Source organism: Macrobrachium nipponense, chromosome 26 (genome assembly GCF_015104395.2).
Source record: "Macrobrachium nipponense isolate FS-2020 chromosome 26, ASM1510439v2, whole genome shotgun sequence".
NCBI classification, from domain to species: domain Eukaryota; kingdom Metazoa; phylum Arthropoda; class Malacostraca; order Decapoda; family Palaemonidae; genus Macrobrachium; species Macrobrachium nipponense.
In genome coordinates this window covers 55,286,034-55,303,758 of record NC_087215.1, presented here as the reverse complement: position 1 = coordinate 55,303,758, position 17,725 = coordinate 55,286,034, and the positions used below count along the sequence as shown (strand labels likewise).

Below are 17,725 nucleotides of genomic sequence, written 5' to 3'. Positions count from 1 at the left end.
AAGATTCTGCAACGAGGAACCTCATCAACATGTAAGAAGAGATCTCGTTAGCAAAGGAAGTATTCACGAAGGATCCTCCTCGGAGGAAGACTCTTCTCTCTCGTATTGTTAGATATCCTGTCGTCTACTGGATGTAGCTGACTACAATCACCTCCCCTTGTCAGGGGCCAAAAGCTCAAAGGGGAAGAATTTCTTCCACCCTTCTCCAGTCTCCTGATAGACTATGTGGTTGTTCAGGACTCTCGGACAATGTAGCGCCAGCCAGGCGCCAAATGCCAATACAGGCGAAAAAACGCCAGAGGCGGACAGTTCCAAGGAACTCTGTCATGGTCGGATACTGAGAAGGAGTGGGCCTCCAACTGGCGCAAATGCGCCAGAGGCGAACAAATCGGACAGATATAAGAGTGTCCGATGTGGACTCGCCAGACAGCCTAGAGACTCTTTCAAGCTCGAAGCTCCAGCAAGTGTGGAGGAGCCAAGCCAGGCGCGAGGCGCCAGCCAGGCTCTAGGAGCCAGCCAGGCTCTAGAAGCCAGCCAGGCGCCATCCAGGTGCCAGGCTCCTTCAAGGCTAGGCTCCAGTCAGGATTGAGGATCCATCCAGGCGCAAGGCTCCTTCCAGTAAAGAGAAACCTAAAGCTCTGTCATGTAAGAGGGCTAGTCCCTATTGATATGATACAGGTAAGGCTCTGCCATGTAGTGGGTCAGCCCCCATTGGCACGATCCGAGAAGGCTCTGTCGTGTAAGCGGGCTAGCCCCCATTGACATGATCCAGAAGGGTTTGTCAGTCATAGGTCCCTACCTCGCTGAAACTCTTGAGGCATGCAGACTCATAGACAGTAATCATGAAGTCTTCTGCCAAGCTCCAGGCGCAAGGCGCCAGCCAGACGCAAGGCTCCAGCCAGGCGTGAGGCGCTAGCCAGGAGGGAGGAGCCAATCAGGCGCCAGCCAGGCGCGAGGCGCCATCCAGGCGCGAGGCTCCAGCCAGGCTCTAGGCACCATTCAGGCGCAAGGCTCCAGCCATGCGCGAGGCGCTAGACAGGCGCTAAGCGCCTGCCAGGCACGAAGCGCTAGCCAGGCTCCAGGCTTCACCCAGAAGAGATCTATATCAAAGAATGCCCTGGCCTTCTTTGAGACAATGTGATCTCCAAAGCACTTGACAAGTGCATTGATGATTCCTTCAAACAGCTGAGAATTAAAAGCGCATGAAGTGCGAGCTTTTCCGAATTCTTGTTCTTTCCTTAACAATATGTCATAAGGACATATTAGCTGTCACATACGGGAGATACAACTCTGTGTTGACTTCCCATATCCGAAGGATGTCAAGATAACCTACGAGAGATCCTTCTCTCTTGGTTGATACGTGTCTGCGGATACATTGCTGGGATAGGGAGCCGATACTGATCCTTAACTAGTGAGTTAAATTTTATTTAACGTCGTGTTTTTTCTTTGGGTTGTTTGAAAGGAGTTTGGGGATAACTCTTTTCAACTTAAGCACTAACCCTCGTGTTAGGATCAGGTGATCGGGATCGGTGTTGTGCTCCTTAATTATGCCACTAGGCATAGGCATATTGTCATGTAAGAGGCTCTGTTGAGTAAATGGATAAGACCCCATCGACAGACCCACAAGAACTCTAGCCATAGGTCACATCCTCGCTGAGGCTCTTGAGGCGAAGCAGATTCCTAGGCATTAGCCATGGAATCTTCCGCCTGAACAAGTAGGAACCAAGGTTTTATTTATTTATTACCTACAACGTAGTGTTGTTTACCTGTCTATTCAGTAAATAGTTGTCTCTTACCCACCACCAAGGGTGTCAATCAGCTAAGTATATATCTGCCGGGGAAGTTGCATGTACAAAAATGATATTGTTAGAATACAATAAAGTTTTGTACATACTTACCCGGCAGATATATACGATGAATGGCCCACCCAGCCTCCCCTCAGGAGACAGGTGGAAGAGAAAATCTGGTTCTAGAACGGAATGGTTCCTATTCCTGGCCACCCAGCGCAGGGGGGTAGATGCCCCATGACCTACCTGCAGCGTGTGCCGCGAAATTCGAATTTCTGTCGGACGTCAGAGACATAAGCTAAGTATATATCTGCCGGGTAAGTATGTACAAAACTTTATTGTATTCTAACAATATCATTTTTAAGCAAGAAACGTACCAATGAGGAACTTAATTCTAACAATGAAACCGTTTTGAGTGAAGTGAAGTGTCCAGCTAAGAAAATTAAGATTAGACCTAATCGGAAATAGGACAAAAGTTATTCAGGTTTTGGCTTCACATGGACTGGAGATGAAAATCAGCCTCTCCCATTGTGTTTGGTTTGTGGTTGCAAAATGTCAAATGAGTCGATGCTTCCTAGTAAATTAAGTACGTATACATTTTCAAACATCGCATTGTAGTCTTCAAAAGACTACTTGAGCAACTAACAAAACAAGCATTTGCATTCAAAAGTAGAATAATGTTGTCTGAAAAAGCTCAAATTGCATCTTTTGAAGTATCAGAAATGATTGTCGTAAAGATGGAGTCACACTCTTGCTGAATCTATCATTTTGCCCGCTTGCTGAAAGATAGTGAAGACTAAAATTAAAGGTGTGCCCCAAAGTTTTTGTTAATTCATAGATGTGCCCTGAGGTAAAAAGGTTGAGAAACACTGGATTAAAGGAATAAGTGCAGCATTTGCCTGTTGTTGAGTGAATTTATCCTTTCAAACCTTGTGTCCTCCTGATTGAGGATTTTCTCAGCCAGCTATGGTAGTAAAAATCTGTAAATTTTCCTTTTATGTACTCTGTAGCAAATTGTTACTGCTAAAATTTGCTTCCTTACATTCACTGAGTACTGGTTGGTGATGTGCATGTTTCACTGTGTCCTTTAGTATTCTGTTCAAACTGGTAGTTTTCATGCAATCAACTTACCTGTCAGATATACATAGCTAAGACTCCGTCGTCCCCGACAGAAATTCAAATTTCGCAGCACACGCTGCAGGTAGGTCAGGTGATCTACCGTCCTGCCCTGGGTGGCAGGATTAGGAACCATTCCCGTTTTCTATCATATTTTCTCTGTCGCTTGGAATGTAAACAACGTTTGCAGTTCCTCCTGGACTTGATTTTTGGATTTCATCGCCATCGATCTTCTGATCGGCTCTGTCTCGCTCCCAGGCCTAGACCTCTTCCAAGCTCCCATGCCCAGAGGAGAAGGAAAGTCGAAAGCCTTACGGAGGTTATAGAGAACCCCACCGGTCAGGCGTCCCTCGGCAGGTTCTGTAGCACGTCCCAGACTGCCAAGTTCGCCATTGGAAAGGCGTCCTATAATATGAGGGTGCGCCCGATCGGCTCTGTCTCGCTCTCAGGCCTAGACCTCTTCCAAGCTCACAAACCCAGAGGAGAAGGAATGTCGAAAGCTGTAAGGAGGTTTCAGAGAATCACCTCCGGTCGGGCGTCCCCTCGGCAGGATCTGTAGTAGCGTCCTAGACTGCCAAGGATAACCGTTGGAAAGGTATCCTATAATAGTGATTTCGTTATCCAATTCCTCATCGAAAGGGGGAAGTTCTGACGAATTTTCGAGACCTTCTAAAGTTCTTAGAAATCTCTATGTAACTGGATTATATCCCGGAAAGTATTACGGAAGTATATCCTCCTTCCCCCTAGATCGGATACGGAGAAGTAAGAAGTAGCTGCGAGATCCTGGGAAAGTTACTACAGCAGATATCTTCGTTGGTTGGAGTACTAAGGAGGGTCCTTCTCGGAAAGAGGACCTCTTCCTTCTGGAATCCCGTCCGCTAGAAGTCTCTGAGAACTCGGACGAGGCACCTATCAAGAGTCTTGGTGGATAAGGAGAAAGAAGTTTCATATACGAAGAATTTCCTTGAAGATGCAAGATATTATCTTTCTCGCAACAGACTTCTCAGGACCGCTTCAGAAAAAGCGTCCCGCGAGAGTGTTTCTCTTCTGCTTCTCCTTCACTTATATGAGGGTGGAAAGACTCGGATCTTTCCAAGCCCCTGAAAAGGCTTTGGAAGAACCTTCTTTGAACTCGAGCCAGAGCGCTTCACTGATGAAGCTCCCTCCTCGATCAAGAAGGTGAAGTTGTGTCGACGTCCCCCTATAGGGGACGTAGCGGATCGTACTCCTGCGAGGTCTCCCTCCCTCCCTCCCATTGAAGAGGGCGCGGGAGAAGCTTCTAAGAGTATCCTACTGGCTGTTCAAGAGAAGCTAGCCTCCTTGGTAGGAGTTATGGCCAGACATCCTCCTCGTAAGAAGGACGTTTCTCTTCCGATCAAGAAGTCTCGTCCTCTCTCTCCTGCCAAAAACGAGGCGTCTTTCAGACATGAAGCTTCGTCTTCTAAAACAAGTAGAGGAAGATTTTCGGACTAGTTCGAGAGCGAGAGAGGCATATACCAGACAAGATGTCGCACAGAAGACGCCAGCTAAACGTGAGGCGTCTTCCAGGCGCGAGGCGTCATACAGAGGCGTGGAATCAGCCAGACGCGAGACTCTAGCCAGGACTTATTCCGGACGTGAAGCGTCATCGAAGCACGAGGCGCCAGCCAGGACGCCAGTTGAGTGTGAGACGTCTTCCAGGCGCGAGGCGTCTTCCAGATGTCAGCAGTCAGCCAAGCGCGAAGCGTCAGCCAGGACGCTCGGCGGACGAGAGGCGTCATACAGGCGCGAGGCGTCTTCCAGATGCGAGGAGCCAAGGCTCCAACCAAGCGTCAGCCAGACGCCAGGCGCCAGGATCTCAAGCTTCTTTGTGTTTGGAGATAGATTTCACAACGACTCTCCTATTTTGAGATTTGTCACAAGATCAGTTGGTTTTCCTGACAGGGACACAAGATGTCGCACAGGCGACCGTAGCCCATGTCAGGAGGGACTGTGACTGTGGGAGTTTTCTAACTAGAACGATCTTCTCATGACAGGGAATTAATGTTCGCCTAAGCGACTTCATCTCTGTCATGAGGGTTTGTTTCGGAGTAATAGTCCCTCTCTTTGTGAAGAGAGGCTCTCTCCTTAGGTGACTCCATCTCTTCTACCAACATTTGGAACAAGAGATGGAAGACATAATAGACTAGGAAGTCAAGGAGGGTGCAGGTCTTTCAGATTACAAGACCTTAGCAACCCGTTTCATTACAGCTTTATGTCCATGTAATAGGAAACTGGAATGATTCTCTTCGATCCTTGCTTCTTGTTAGGATCTCCTTTGTCTAACACTAAATTGTATTACAAAGATAGAAATTTTTCCATTCTCCCTCGGCCTCGGAGGAAAGAAAGAATGTAAAGAAAATCATCCTTTAGATTATGGTATGGTCAAGTCATATGCACACACCGAAGTAGACTACAGTTTCTTAACATCCTTACATAGGTTTCCTAGATTAATGATGTTTACCTGAAATGTGCAGCTTTATAAAGGATTCTTATACGGCAGAGCACGATATGAGATAATTATCTCATGCTTTTTAGAAACGCATGAAGACAGCATAATCTTTTTAGAATCGAATTTTGCTCAGGAGAAGATGGATGAGTTCGATGGGAAACATCCTTTTTCGTGTCAGAAGGATGTCACTGGATGGACTATAATACGTTTTAATAGCTCCATCCCGGTGCAAGCCAGAAGCGTAAGATTCACCTAACAGGATCTTTTCTCTATTTAGCGAATTATTAACCTATAAGTCCATCAGTCTCTATCTTATCTGTAAGAACATCGAGAATTTCTCTTTTTTCTCCACTGTTCCCATTCATAAATAGAAGCTATGGAGAACAAGAACACGGAACGAAACGATATCAAGAGGTTCGTGGTATCAGTTTGCACTTCCGAGACAACCTTCTCGATCAATGATAACTGTTAAACACATCAGTATAACATTTATTGGAAGAGTTGTGAAGTCTGAGAGAACCTTCTTTATAGATCTCTTCGCGAGGTGTAATAAGGACTTTCTTCCTACAAACTGCTGCCTTATTCTCGAACAAAAGGTAACAATACGCCATCTTTACTGTTAATGGGGAATAAACTTTAGTCTTTTTTCCCCTAGTTATATATATTCTTAACAGATATTAAGATAAATGGGCATCAAAGGAAGAAGATGAATGTCTCATTTTGGCCATAGAGAGGTTGGATTCACAGAGGCCACGTTATTCTCTCAGCATGGGTCGGAAGGGTTTTTCTAAGAGATTAGAGATTTTATCGGAATCTGTTATAAATAATGGACCTGAAAAACCTATCCAATCTGAGTCTGTCTGCGTGCAGACTGACCAGAAGTAAACATGAATGAGAGGATTTTCAAGAGAAGCTTGATAATTCCTTCAAACAGGCTAAAGACATAGAGTGGCTGAGGATCATGCTAAATGGAAGGGGGAAACTGTCCTCTTCCGATACCTCTGTGAACCACATAGTGGTTTTCTTCCCCTTCAGGGGGAAGTATCACCTTTGTATTTTCTGCTTTCAATGAATACAGTAAAAATGATATACTCTGTCTTGACAAAGAGTATTAGAGATAGCAGAGAATAAAAGATCTTCGGGATCTTATACAATACCTCTATACGATAAAGGTAGGAGATCTTATACTTAGAATGGGATCCTATTTTGGGCCTCAGATTCCGTGTTCTGACAAGATGGAACTGCTCCTCATAAAAATTTCTTGGAAAATTTTAGGAGAGAATTCTTGGTTTTCTCTTGGCCCTAAACTGCCAAGAAAATATTGAAGTTTTTGAGCATTGGAATCTCGCATCTTATTCAGTGGAGACTTGGCAACGATTTTTTATCAGCATATGTCTGTTAAAATAAATTTAACCCTCTATTCCTGACTCAATGATTTCGGAGAGAAGTTTCGTTATCCAGACAGGATACTTATGTTTTCTTCTACGAAAGAAAAATGGTTAAAACATTTTTCCTACAGAGTCTTTTGAATACGAGGAGGACTCGAAATAGATCCCAGAAGACATTCAGAGAGATACATTAGAGCTAGAAATCAGGGGTCCTCCCAATTTCAGCTCTGAGTTACCTTCGGCTTCCAGTCTCCTTCCCTTCCTTAGAGCAAGGATAGGGAAGATTCGGCAACGAGAAACCTCATCATCATTTCAGAAGAGATCTTGTTAGCAAAGGAAATAATCACGAAGGATCCTCATCGGATAAAGACTCTTATCTCTCGCACTGTTAGATTCCTATCGTCTACTAGATGTAGCTGGATACAATCACCTCCCATTGCCGGAGAGGCCTAAAGCTCAGAGTGGAAGAATTTCTTCCGTTCTTCTCCTGTCCTGATGAACCATTGTGATTCTTCAGGACTTTCAGACAATGTAACGCAAGCCAGACGCCAAGTGCCGTAATGTCATTGTCTGATGAAGAGACAGAGCGGGCCACCCCCCTCCCCCCTCCAACCGCCCCCCCCCCCCCGCCACCCCCCCCCCCCCGCCCCCCCCGCCCCCTCCAACCTGGCGCATATGCGCTAGAGGCGAACAAATCGGACAGATAAGAATGTCCGATGTGTACATCGCCAGGCAACCTCGAGACTCTACCAAGCTAGAAGCTCAAGCAAGTGGGAGGGATCCAGCCAGGCTCCAGATGCTAAAAAAGAGCCAACCTGGAACCAGGAGCGAGGAGTCAGCCAGACATCAGGCAAACTCGAAAGGCCAACAGGTGCAAGGCACCAGCCAGGCGCGAGGCGCCAGCCAAGCGCAAGGTGCCAACCAGGCGTGAGGCGCCAGCTAGGTGTGAAGCTCAAGCCAGGCGCGAGGCGCCAGACAGGTGCAAATCTCCAGCTAAGGCGCAAGGCGTCAACCAGCTGAGAGGCGCCAGTCAAGCGAGAGGTACCAGACAAGCGCTAGGCTCCAACCAAGAGCGAAGCACCAGCCAGGCGCGAGGTTCCTGCCAGGCTTCAGGCTTCAGACGGGAGAGATCCATTTCAAGAAAGCCCTGGTCTTCTTTGAAACATGGAGATCTCCTAAGCACTTCTTAGTGACTTGATTCCTTCAAACAGCTGAGAATTAAAAGCGTAGGAAGTGCGCGCTTTTGCAAATTCTTGTTCTTTACATAACAATATGTCATAGAAGACATATTAGCTGTGTTGTACGGTAGAGGCAACTCTGTGTTGACTTCTCATTACACAAGGATGTCAAGTTAACCTACGAGAGATCCTTCTCTTTTGGTTTATACGTTTCTGCGGATACGTTACTGGGATAAGGAGCCGACACTGATCCTTAACTTTGAGTTAAATTTATTTAACTTAGTGAAATTATTGGGGTTTTTGAAAGGAGTGTGGGAATAACTTTTCAATTTGAGCGCGCGAACCCTCGTGTTAGGATCAGGTGATCGGGATCGGTGTTGCGCTCCTTAGTTATGCCAATAGGCATAGGTGTATTGTCATATAAGTGGATTAGCACCCATTGACAAGTACCTTTTAGGCTCTGCCGAGTAAGTGGATAAGACCCCATCGGCAGACCCACAAGAACTCTTGGCCACAGATCACATATCTCGCTAAAGTTTTTTGAGGTGATGCAGACTCCTTGGAAACAGCCATATGAAGTCTACCACCTATCAGATAGGAACCAAGGTTTATTTATACCTACAACATATGTTGTTTACCTGTCTATTCCATGTTAGCTGTCTCTTACCCTCCACCAAAGGGTGTCAATCAGCTATGTATATATTTGACAGATAAGTTGATTTGTATGAAAAACTGATATTGTTATGATACAATAGAGTTTCATACATACTTACCTGGCAGATATATACGATTAATGGCCCACCCAGCCTCCCGCAGGAGACAGTTGGAAGAGAGAAAATATGATAGAAAACGGGAATGGTTCCTAATCCTGCCACCCAGGGCAGGACGGTAGATCACCTGACCTACCTGCAGCGTGTGCCGCGAAATTTGAATTTCATCACAATCAACTTACCTGTCAGATATATACATAGCTAAGACTCCGTCGTCCCCGACAGAAATTCAAATTTCGCGCCACTCGCTACAGGTAGGTCAGGTGATCTACCGCCTGCCCTGGCGGCAGGACTAGGAAACCATCCCCTGTTTCTATCATATTTTCTCTGTCGCCGGTGGTATCAACATTGTTGTTATTACCTCCTGACTTAGATTCATTTTTCAACCTTTGATCAACGTTTTTCGGCTTTTTGGTGACGTATTTGGATCGTGTTTTGGCATTCGCTACTGTGGACTGTTTTTGGAATAACTCTTTTGGATTTTTCTCAGTATGTCTGATTCTAATGTGAGTGTGAGAATGTGTGTGAATGTAGGCTGCAGGGTGAGGATACCGAAAGCTTCGGTTGATCCTCACACTGTATGCCGTAAATGTAGGGGGGTTCAGTGTTCTGCTATTAATAACTTGTAAGGAATGCGAGGGATTGAATGCAGAAGAGTGAAGACTTTGACTTTCTTATTTGAAGAAGTTAGAGAGGGATAGAGTTAGACGGCTGAAAGGTGTGAGTTCAAGGCCTATTGAGCCTTTCACGGATAATTCTAATCCTACTGATGTAGATTCTCCCTATATATCTCATTCTCAGAGTGCTTTTTCGGATTCGGCATCGGAAATCGCCAATCTGAAAGCTACTATTAGAGACATGAAGTCCAAGATGGCTGACTCGAAAGGTAAGGCTAGTGATAGTGAACATTTCAGTGAAGTGAGTTCTCCCAGTGTTGTGGAGGGGGCGTTTGATCGTCCCTGCGACGCTCCCAGGCCTAGACCTCTTCCAAGCTCCCATGCCCAGAGGAGAAGGAAAGTCGAAAAGCCTTAAGGAGGTCGTGGGGAATCCCCAACGGTCAGACGTCCCTTCAGCTAGCTCTGCTTCATGGCAGGCGGCGGCTCAAGGGCGCTATAGAAAAAGCGTCTTTCGCGAGTGTTTCTCGTCCTCTCCCTCTCCCTCACCTAAACGAGGGTGGAAGGAGTCGAACTTGTCGAGACCGCTGAAGCGTCATATGAAGCCTGACATAGATTCGAGCCCAGAGCGCTTCTCAGATGACGCTCCGTCTGCTATTAAGAAAGCGAAGGTGGCGTCAGCGTCACCTGACGCTTTCGAGGAAGTACCCCTTCATTCTTCTTCCCCGAGTGATGACGAAAGGCGTCATGCACTAGACGTGGGAGAAGCGTCAAGAAAGATAATTTTGGCAGTGCAGGAACAACTGTCATCTCTTGTGGGAGTTTTAGCGCCCCGTCGGAAGGACGTGACGCTTCCAATTAAGAAGTCTCGTCCTCTCTCACCTGCTCAAAGAGAAGCGTCAGACAGACGTGACACTGCTAAACGTCTTGCAGAAGCTTCGAGTTCGAGAGCTAGAACGGGGGCTTACGAGAGTTTCGTAAAGCCAGAGAAACGCAAGACGTCTTTCAGAAGTGAAGCGTCATTGAAAGCGGATCTTAGACGTGACGTTCCGTCCAATATTATGACGCCAAGTAGGACGCCTTTAGAGAGCGGAGCGTCTTCTAGGCGCGAAGCGTCATCAAGACGTCAGCAAGAGACGTCAGCCAGGACGCTCGGAGAACGGGAAGCGTCATACAAGGCGTCTTCTAAAGTTCAAGAGAAGCCGGAGCTTGTGACACCTTCCAAGTCTTTTAGAGCGGGAAAGAGGAAGGAGTATCATTCCCTTAGCCCCTCTCCTATTAGGAGTTGTCTCCTCCAGAAGAGGAAAGTTCAGAAAGGAGAACGGATACTCAGATAGATCCCCGAGTTGGAGGAAAACTCGGAGGATGATTATCAGGGAAGAGAGGGTCTGTCCAACTATAAGGTTTTGACTACCCTGCTTCTTGAGGAGTATGGAGACGAGTTGACTCCTGCTGCTCCTCCTTCTCCGCGCTCGCTCTTTTCCAGTGCTAAGACGAAGAAGCCTTCGTCTTTTCTACAAATGAAACCCACCATCTCGATGAAGAGGGCATTACACGCCTTAGACTCATGGATGAAGTCTAAGAAAGACTTAGTCAGGACAGTCTTTTTGCATGCCTCCAGCAAGATTAGCTGGGAAAAGAGGCATATGGTACAAGACGGGAGAGAATATGGGTATCGCTCTCCCTTCTACAACAGAGGCAGATTTTTCGACTTTAGTTGACGCTTCACGTCGACAAAGTCTCAATTCAGCACGAATTACGTGGGGGATTTCAGAATTGGATCATCTCCTCAAGGGACTCTTTCATGTATTGGAAGTCTTCAACTTCTTAGATTGGTCCCTTGGGGTGATGTCCAAGAAAGCCCATGATTCGGAAGGAATCGAACCTGAAGCCCTGTTATGCATTTTGTCTTGCATTGACAAAGCGGTACAGGATGGATCTTTTGAAATAATAATGAAGATTATTTGGAGCAGGTCTTTTAAAGAAAGGACGGTGTATGGCGCCTTCTTAACAAAGGCAGTCTCGCATGCTCAGAGGGCAGCTCTACTGTATGCGCCTCTTTCTGACTTTTTGTTCCCTTCTCAGTTAGTGAAGGACGTTGCTCACTCTTTAACTGAGAAGGCGACTCAGGATCTTCTGACGCAGTCAGCTAGGAAGAAGAAACCTGTTTCTGTATCTGACAAGAAAGGACCTAGTACATCAATGCAGCCCTTTCGAGGTGGTCCGACCTCCAGACCTCCCGCAAGAAGGAAGGCTCCGGAGAAGAGAGGTAGGTCTGCCTTTCGTCCCTTTAAAAAGGGAAAATGAAACATCTCTCCTCCAAGCACCAGTAGGGTGCCAGGCTCCTGGGATTCGTGGAGGCCTGGACACTGATAGACGCAGACGCGTCTTCATTGACTATCTTAAGGAAGGGATATCGTATCCCTTTCCTGAACACTCCTCCCCTAACGTCAATACCAAGGGAATTATCAGCCAAGTACAAGGACCCTGTGCTGAGGGATACTCTTCGATCGATGGTGGAACAAATGTGGGACAAGAGAGCGATAGAACTAGTACTGGATCAAAACTCCCCGGGGTTTTGCAATCGCCTTTTTCTAGTGGCGAAAAACCTCGGGAGGCTGGAGACCAGTACTGGACGTCAGCTCTCTGAACAAATTTGTTCAGAAGGAGAAGTTCTCCATGGAGACTTCTGCTTCAGTCCTAGCGTCATTACGACAAGGAGATTGGATGGTGTCTCTAGATCTCCAGGACGCCTACTTTCACGTCCCGATCCACCCTTCATCGAAGAAGTACCTCCGTTTCATGACGGGGGGAAGGATCTTTCAGTTCAGAGCCTTGTGTTTCGGCCTGTCCACAGCTCCTCAGGTCTTCACAAGCCTGATGAAGAATGTGGCGAGATTTCTTCACCTCAAAGGAGTGAATGTCTCTATGTATCTAGACGACTGGCTCATCAGGGCCAGATCGGAGAGACAGTGCTTGGAGGACCTAAAGTTAACTCTGGATTTGATCAAAGCGTTGGGATTGCTTGTGAACCTCGAGAAGTCTCAGCTGACCCCCAGACAAGACCTAGTCTATCTGGGGATTCGGATGGATTCTCGGGGTTTTCGAGTTTTTTCCTTCGCAAGAGAGAACCGCAAAAGGTTTGCGGATAATCTCTCTCTTCTTAGAGAAGCAACAAACGTCGGCGAGGGAAATGGTTGAGCCTTCTGGGGACGCTTTCCTCGCTAGAACAATTCTTCCCTCTAGGAAGACTTCATATACGTCCACTTCAATTCTTCCTCAAGAGGTCTTGGAGCTGGAAAACCGGACAACTGTCGGACGTTTTTCCCATTCCGTGGAGATAAAGGCACACCTACAGTGGTGGTTGCTACCTCTGGAAGAGAACAAAGGGATCTCTCTAAGAACACAGAACCAGACCTAGTGTTGTTCTCCGACGCGTCGGAGACAGGTTGGGGAGCGACATTAGGCTCAGAGGAAGTGTCAGGCACCTGGGAACCAGCACAGGTGTCCTGGCACATAAACTGCAAAGAGCTCTTCGCCGTACATCTGGCCTTGAAGAGCCTAGAACCTCTGGTGTCAAACAAGGTAGTGCAAGTAAACGTGGACAACACCACCGCACTTGCCTACATTCGGAAACAGGGAGGGACGCACTCCTCGTTCCTTTACGAGCTGACGAGAGACCTATTACTTTGGACGTCTCACAGGAACATCTCCCTGCTGACAAGGTTCGTACAGGGAGTAAGGAATGTGAGGGCGGACAGGCTCAGCAGGAGGAACCAGGTCCTTCATACAGAATGGACTCTACGAGGAAGTGTGTCTCGATCTCTGGTCTCTGTGGGGTAACTCCTCATGTGGATCTCTTCGCAACATTCATTTCAAAAAGGCTCCCAGTGTTTTGCTCGTCGTGGAAGATCCAAGAGCAATTATGGTAGACGCCTTCCTGCTAAACTGGTCTCGAGTAGACGTTTATGCTTTTTCCCCATTCAAAATCCTGGGGTTAGTAATGAAAAAGTTTGTGGCGTCAAAGGAGACGAGGATGACGTTAATAGCCCCCTTTTGGCCGGCCCAGGAATGGTTCACGGAGGTGGTAGAGTGGATCGTAGACTTTCCAAGATCCCTACCAAGAAGGACGGATCTTCTCAGACAACCACACTTCAAGAGGTACCATCAAAATAAAAACCTCCCCGCTCTCGCTCTGACTGCCTTTCGACTATCGAAAGACTTGTCAGAGCGAGAGGCTTTTCTCGCGAAGTGGCAAGCGCGATCGCGAGAGCACGCAGAACCTCCACTACGAAAGTATACCAGCGAAGTGGGAGGTATTTAGAAGGTGGTGTAGAGCCAAGAAGTTGTCCTCCTCCTCTACCTCTATAGCGGAAATTGCTGATTTCTTGCTATTCCTGAGAGTAAAATCTCATCTAGCCGTATCCACAATAAAGGGATACAGAAGTATGCTCTCGGCTGTATTCAGGAACAGAGGATTAGATCTGGCAAATAACAAGATCTCCACGATCTCATAAGATCTTTTGGAGACTTCAAAGTCTAAGGAACCAGTACCTCCGAACTGGAACCTGGACGTAGTCCTCAAATATCTGTCTTCGGATAGATTCGAACCTCCTCATCTGGCATCGTTTAGAGACATAACTAGAAAATGCCTATTCCTTTTATCTTTAGCTACGGCAAAAAGAATTAGTGAATTACAAGCTCTGCAGAATAAAGTAGGATTCAAGGGAGAACTCGGCTATTTGCTCGTTTAAAACCCTGTTTTTAGCGAAAAACGAGAATCCCACGAATCCCTGGCCTAAGTCATTCGAAGTCAAAGGAATGTCGAGTCTCGTAGGCAGAGAAGCAGAGAGGTCTCTATGCCCTGTTAGAGCTCTGAAGTTCTACCTTCAGAGAAAGCGTCAGTTGGGAGGCTCTAGACAAGGTCTTTGGTGGTGCGCGGTAAAAGACCCCACAAGACTGATGTCCAAGAATGCTCTGGCGTTCTTTGTAAGAAACGTCATTACGGACGCTCATAAGGTCTGTTCCTGACGAACAGTTACAACTACTGAGAGTAAAAGCTCATGAAGTAAGAGCGGTTGCGACGTCTCTCTCGTTTTATAAGAATATGTCGCTTAAAAACATCATTGATACGACATACTGGAGATGCAACTCAGTATTTGCATCTCATTACTTGAAAGACGTACGTGTGACGTATGAGAAGTGTTTTTCTCTAGGTCCTATCGTATCGGCAGATACGATTCTGGGTACGGGAGCCGACACCATCCTTAAATGTATATACTGTTCTTCTTTTTGGATATGGTCGAGAGTCTCTTCGAACAATGGAGGATTTGGCTTGCACGGGCGGCCGTCTATGTTGTTCAGTAAGAGAATTCTTGTCATATCCAATTAGTTGAGTATAATTTTTTTTTGGAAAATTATGTATGTGTGCGTAGTGGTTTTGAGTTACGGTTGTTGTGACGAGTTCGGGGATAACTCGTAACAATCCTTAGTTCTAACATATGGTTAGGATCAGGTGGTCGGATTGGTTGTGCTCCTTCATAAGGTGTATTGTCATATAAGTGGATCAGCACCCATTGACAAAGTCCTTTTAGGCTCTGCCGAGTAAGCGGATAAGACCCCATCGGCAGACCCACAAGAACTCTTGGCCATAGATCATATATCTCGCTAAAGTTTTCTTGAGGTGATGCAGACTACTGGGCAAACACCCACGAAGTCTACCACCTATCAGGTAGGAACCAAGGTTTTATTTATACCTACAACATATGTTGTTTACCTGTCTATTCCATATAGTAGCTGTCTCTTACCCTCCACCGAAGGGTGCCAATCAGCTATGTATATATCTGACAGGTAAGTTGATTGTATGAAAATGATATTGTTATGTTACAATAAAGTTTTCATACATACTTACCTGGCAGATATATACAATTAAAGGCCCACCCAGCCTCCCCGCAGGAGACAGGTGGAAGAGAGAAAATATGATAGAAAACGGGGATGGTTCCTAGTCCTGCCGCCCAGGCAGGCCGGTAGATCACCTGACCTACCTGTAGCGAGTGGGCGCGAAATTTGAATTTCTGTCGGGGACGACGGAAGTCTTAGCTATGTATATATCTGCCAGGTAAGTATGTATGAAACTTTATTGTAACATAACAATATCATTTTCTGTCGGGGACGACGGAGTCTTAGCTATGTATATATCTGCCAGGTAAGTATGTATGAAACTTTATTGTATCATAACAATATCATATTTACATGGTTTCCATTTGGTATGCCTGTTTTTGTTTGTTTTTGGTTTATCAGTTGGGTAATTATGGTGGCAGTGTATTTCAGTTGTGTTTCATTTCTCCTTACTGGCTTTTCATAGTTGTGAAGAAGTGAGTTTCAGTTTTCCTGCTTCTTCACCTGAGTTTTGTGTTTATTAATTCTTGTATCTTCTTGTGATAATTTTCCATGTATTTTACTTAGTTGGTTTATTCTTTGTAGTTTTGTAATGATGAGGTGTACTATAGTATTTTTGCTAGTGATGTGAGTATTGTACTTGTGCATTACTTATGTTACATGTTAATTATTTTTATATTCAGCTTACCAAGTACGTATTATTTTTATAGATAATTTGCATTGTATAGCATTCTTTTGACATTTGCATATTGTAGTGTTATGGCTTGTTTTGATAGGGTTGCTCTTCATCATATGTAGTGTTTGCTATGGTCAGGTGTAATTTGTGATATTTGTTTAAGCCCCTTTACAGTGGTCCTTTTCATCTCAGCAGGAAGAAATACTGTAAGTGCTTTAGTAAAGCATTAGGTTTTCATGGAAACTATTACAGTATAGTTTTTTCATAGACTATTTTCATTGCAGACTCACTACCTTTATGCAAAGTGCTCACTTCCTAGCCCTCTGTTCTTTTCAAGCTGTTTCAGACTATACAGTAAGTAATACAGCTTGCCACTAGCAGATCTGAAGGAACCAGATGTAATAGCAACATCTACCAAGGGCAATGGTTTTTTTTCATTTTGCAATGTGAAGTGCATGGGATTTTACATGTATATTTTTTTAGTTCCTAAATATTGGCTGTGACAGCCTTGTTTTTATAACTCAGAATTACTCAGTCTCACTGATTTGGCCTCTTTCAGTATTCAAGAATAGTGAAGAGGAGAGTATAATTGTCATCCTTATAGTAAAGCTGTGCCATCTTATGTAAAATATAACTTGTTATTCATTTAGGTAGTAGAAAGGAAGAAAAGTAGCATTGTTAAGTTTGGAACCCTAGTCAAGTGGACTTGCTTATCTGTGCTCAAACCTTATTAGATAATGGTTTAATTTGGATGGTGTGAATACTCAAGTCATAAGTAAAATGAATGTTTAGATGTTAAGAAAAATTAGAAGTTGTCATTGCAAAGTCTTGTATCCTTTCTTTCAGGAAGTAACTGTTCTGAGAGAGCAGTTATGTAATCAACAGCAGGAGCGAGAAGCTTTATATAATAAACTGAGGGATATGGAAGAGAAGAATGAGGTAGGTATATATTGTACGTACTTCTGTGCAAAACTTTCAAGTGTATTTGTGCAATTTATAAGATTTGAAAATAACCCCTTTAACAAACTTAGTAGAAATGGTTGATGTTGCAACACCACTTGACAGAAATTAACCATTATTAGGGAGGCTAGAAAATTTGAAAACAGAACTTCGACAGAAAATTTATTAATGCCAAAGAAAAGTTAAAACCAATGTTACAAGTGAAGAACTGTTAGTTTTATGAAACAATCATGCTTTGCAGCTATGGTACTATAATGATAATGGTATCCATCAGGCTTCTTTTTAATTGTGAGGACTTTATGTTTGCATCTCTCATATTAAGTAAGAATTACAGAAGTGGTAGTCTAAGTCTGAAATGCTGTTTTTAAAGATAAACCAAGTTATTTAATTTATTATGAAAAGGGTTAATAATAAAAAAAATCATTGTTCTATTTCAAGTTGATGTTATGGAAGTAAATTGAAAGTAGTATTTCTTGCATTTTGCTTTAGTGAACAAGTTTTTCTCTATGCTGTACTTTCATACCTAAACTGGAAAGTTGCACATTATGAATCTGTAAGCCTTCTACTGTTTTATACTGGTTACAGTAAACAGCTTCTCCTAAGGCACTGCGACTCAATTTATCATCTTTTGATGCTGTAAAACCATTAAGGAAGCAGTAGCACGTATGTATATCCATTCAACTAATAAGGTACTTCTTAAATATGTTTTATCAGTTAGAAAATTATGTTTTTAGGACATTACCAGCTCCCCATAGAATTTAGTGGAAAGACTAGCCAACATTAATTTCAAGAATATTATATGGCATAACTTCTAGCATTAGTTGATCATGCTTGCATTTTACTTATTTACAGATTAAAGTTATATTAC

The 17,725-nt window shown here is 44.7% G+C and overlaps 1 protein-coding gene across 2 annotated transcripts in view; it reads left to right on the top strand.

Moving 5' to 3' along the window:
• The window catches only part of LOC135200281 (uncharacterized), a 100,987-nt gene that overhangs the window by 50,038 nt on the left and 33,224 nt on the right, over window positions 1-17,725 (top strand). For both annotated transcript variants that reach the window (XM_064228770.1, XM_064228769.1), the window contains one exon: window positions 16,744-16,836. In XM_064228770.1, the coding sequence (XP_064084840.1) occupies window positions 16,744-16,836 (93 nt within the window). The remainder of the gene's footprint in view (window positions 1-16,743; window positions 16,837-17,725) is intronic.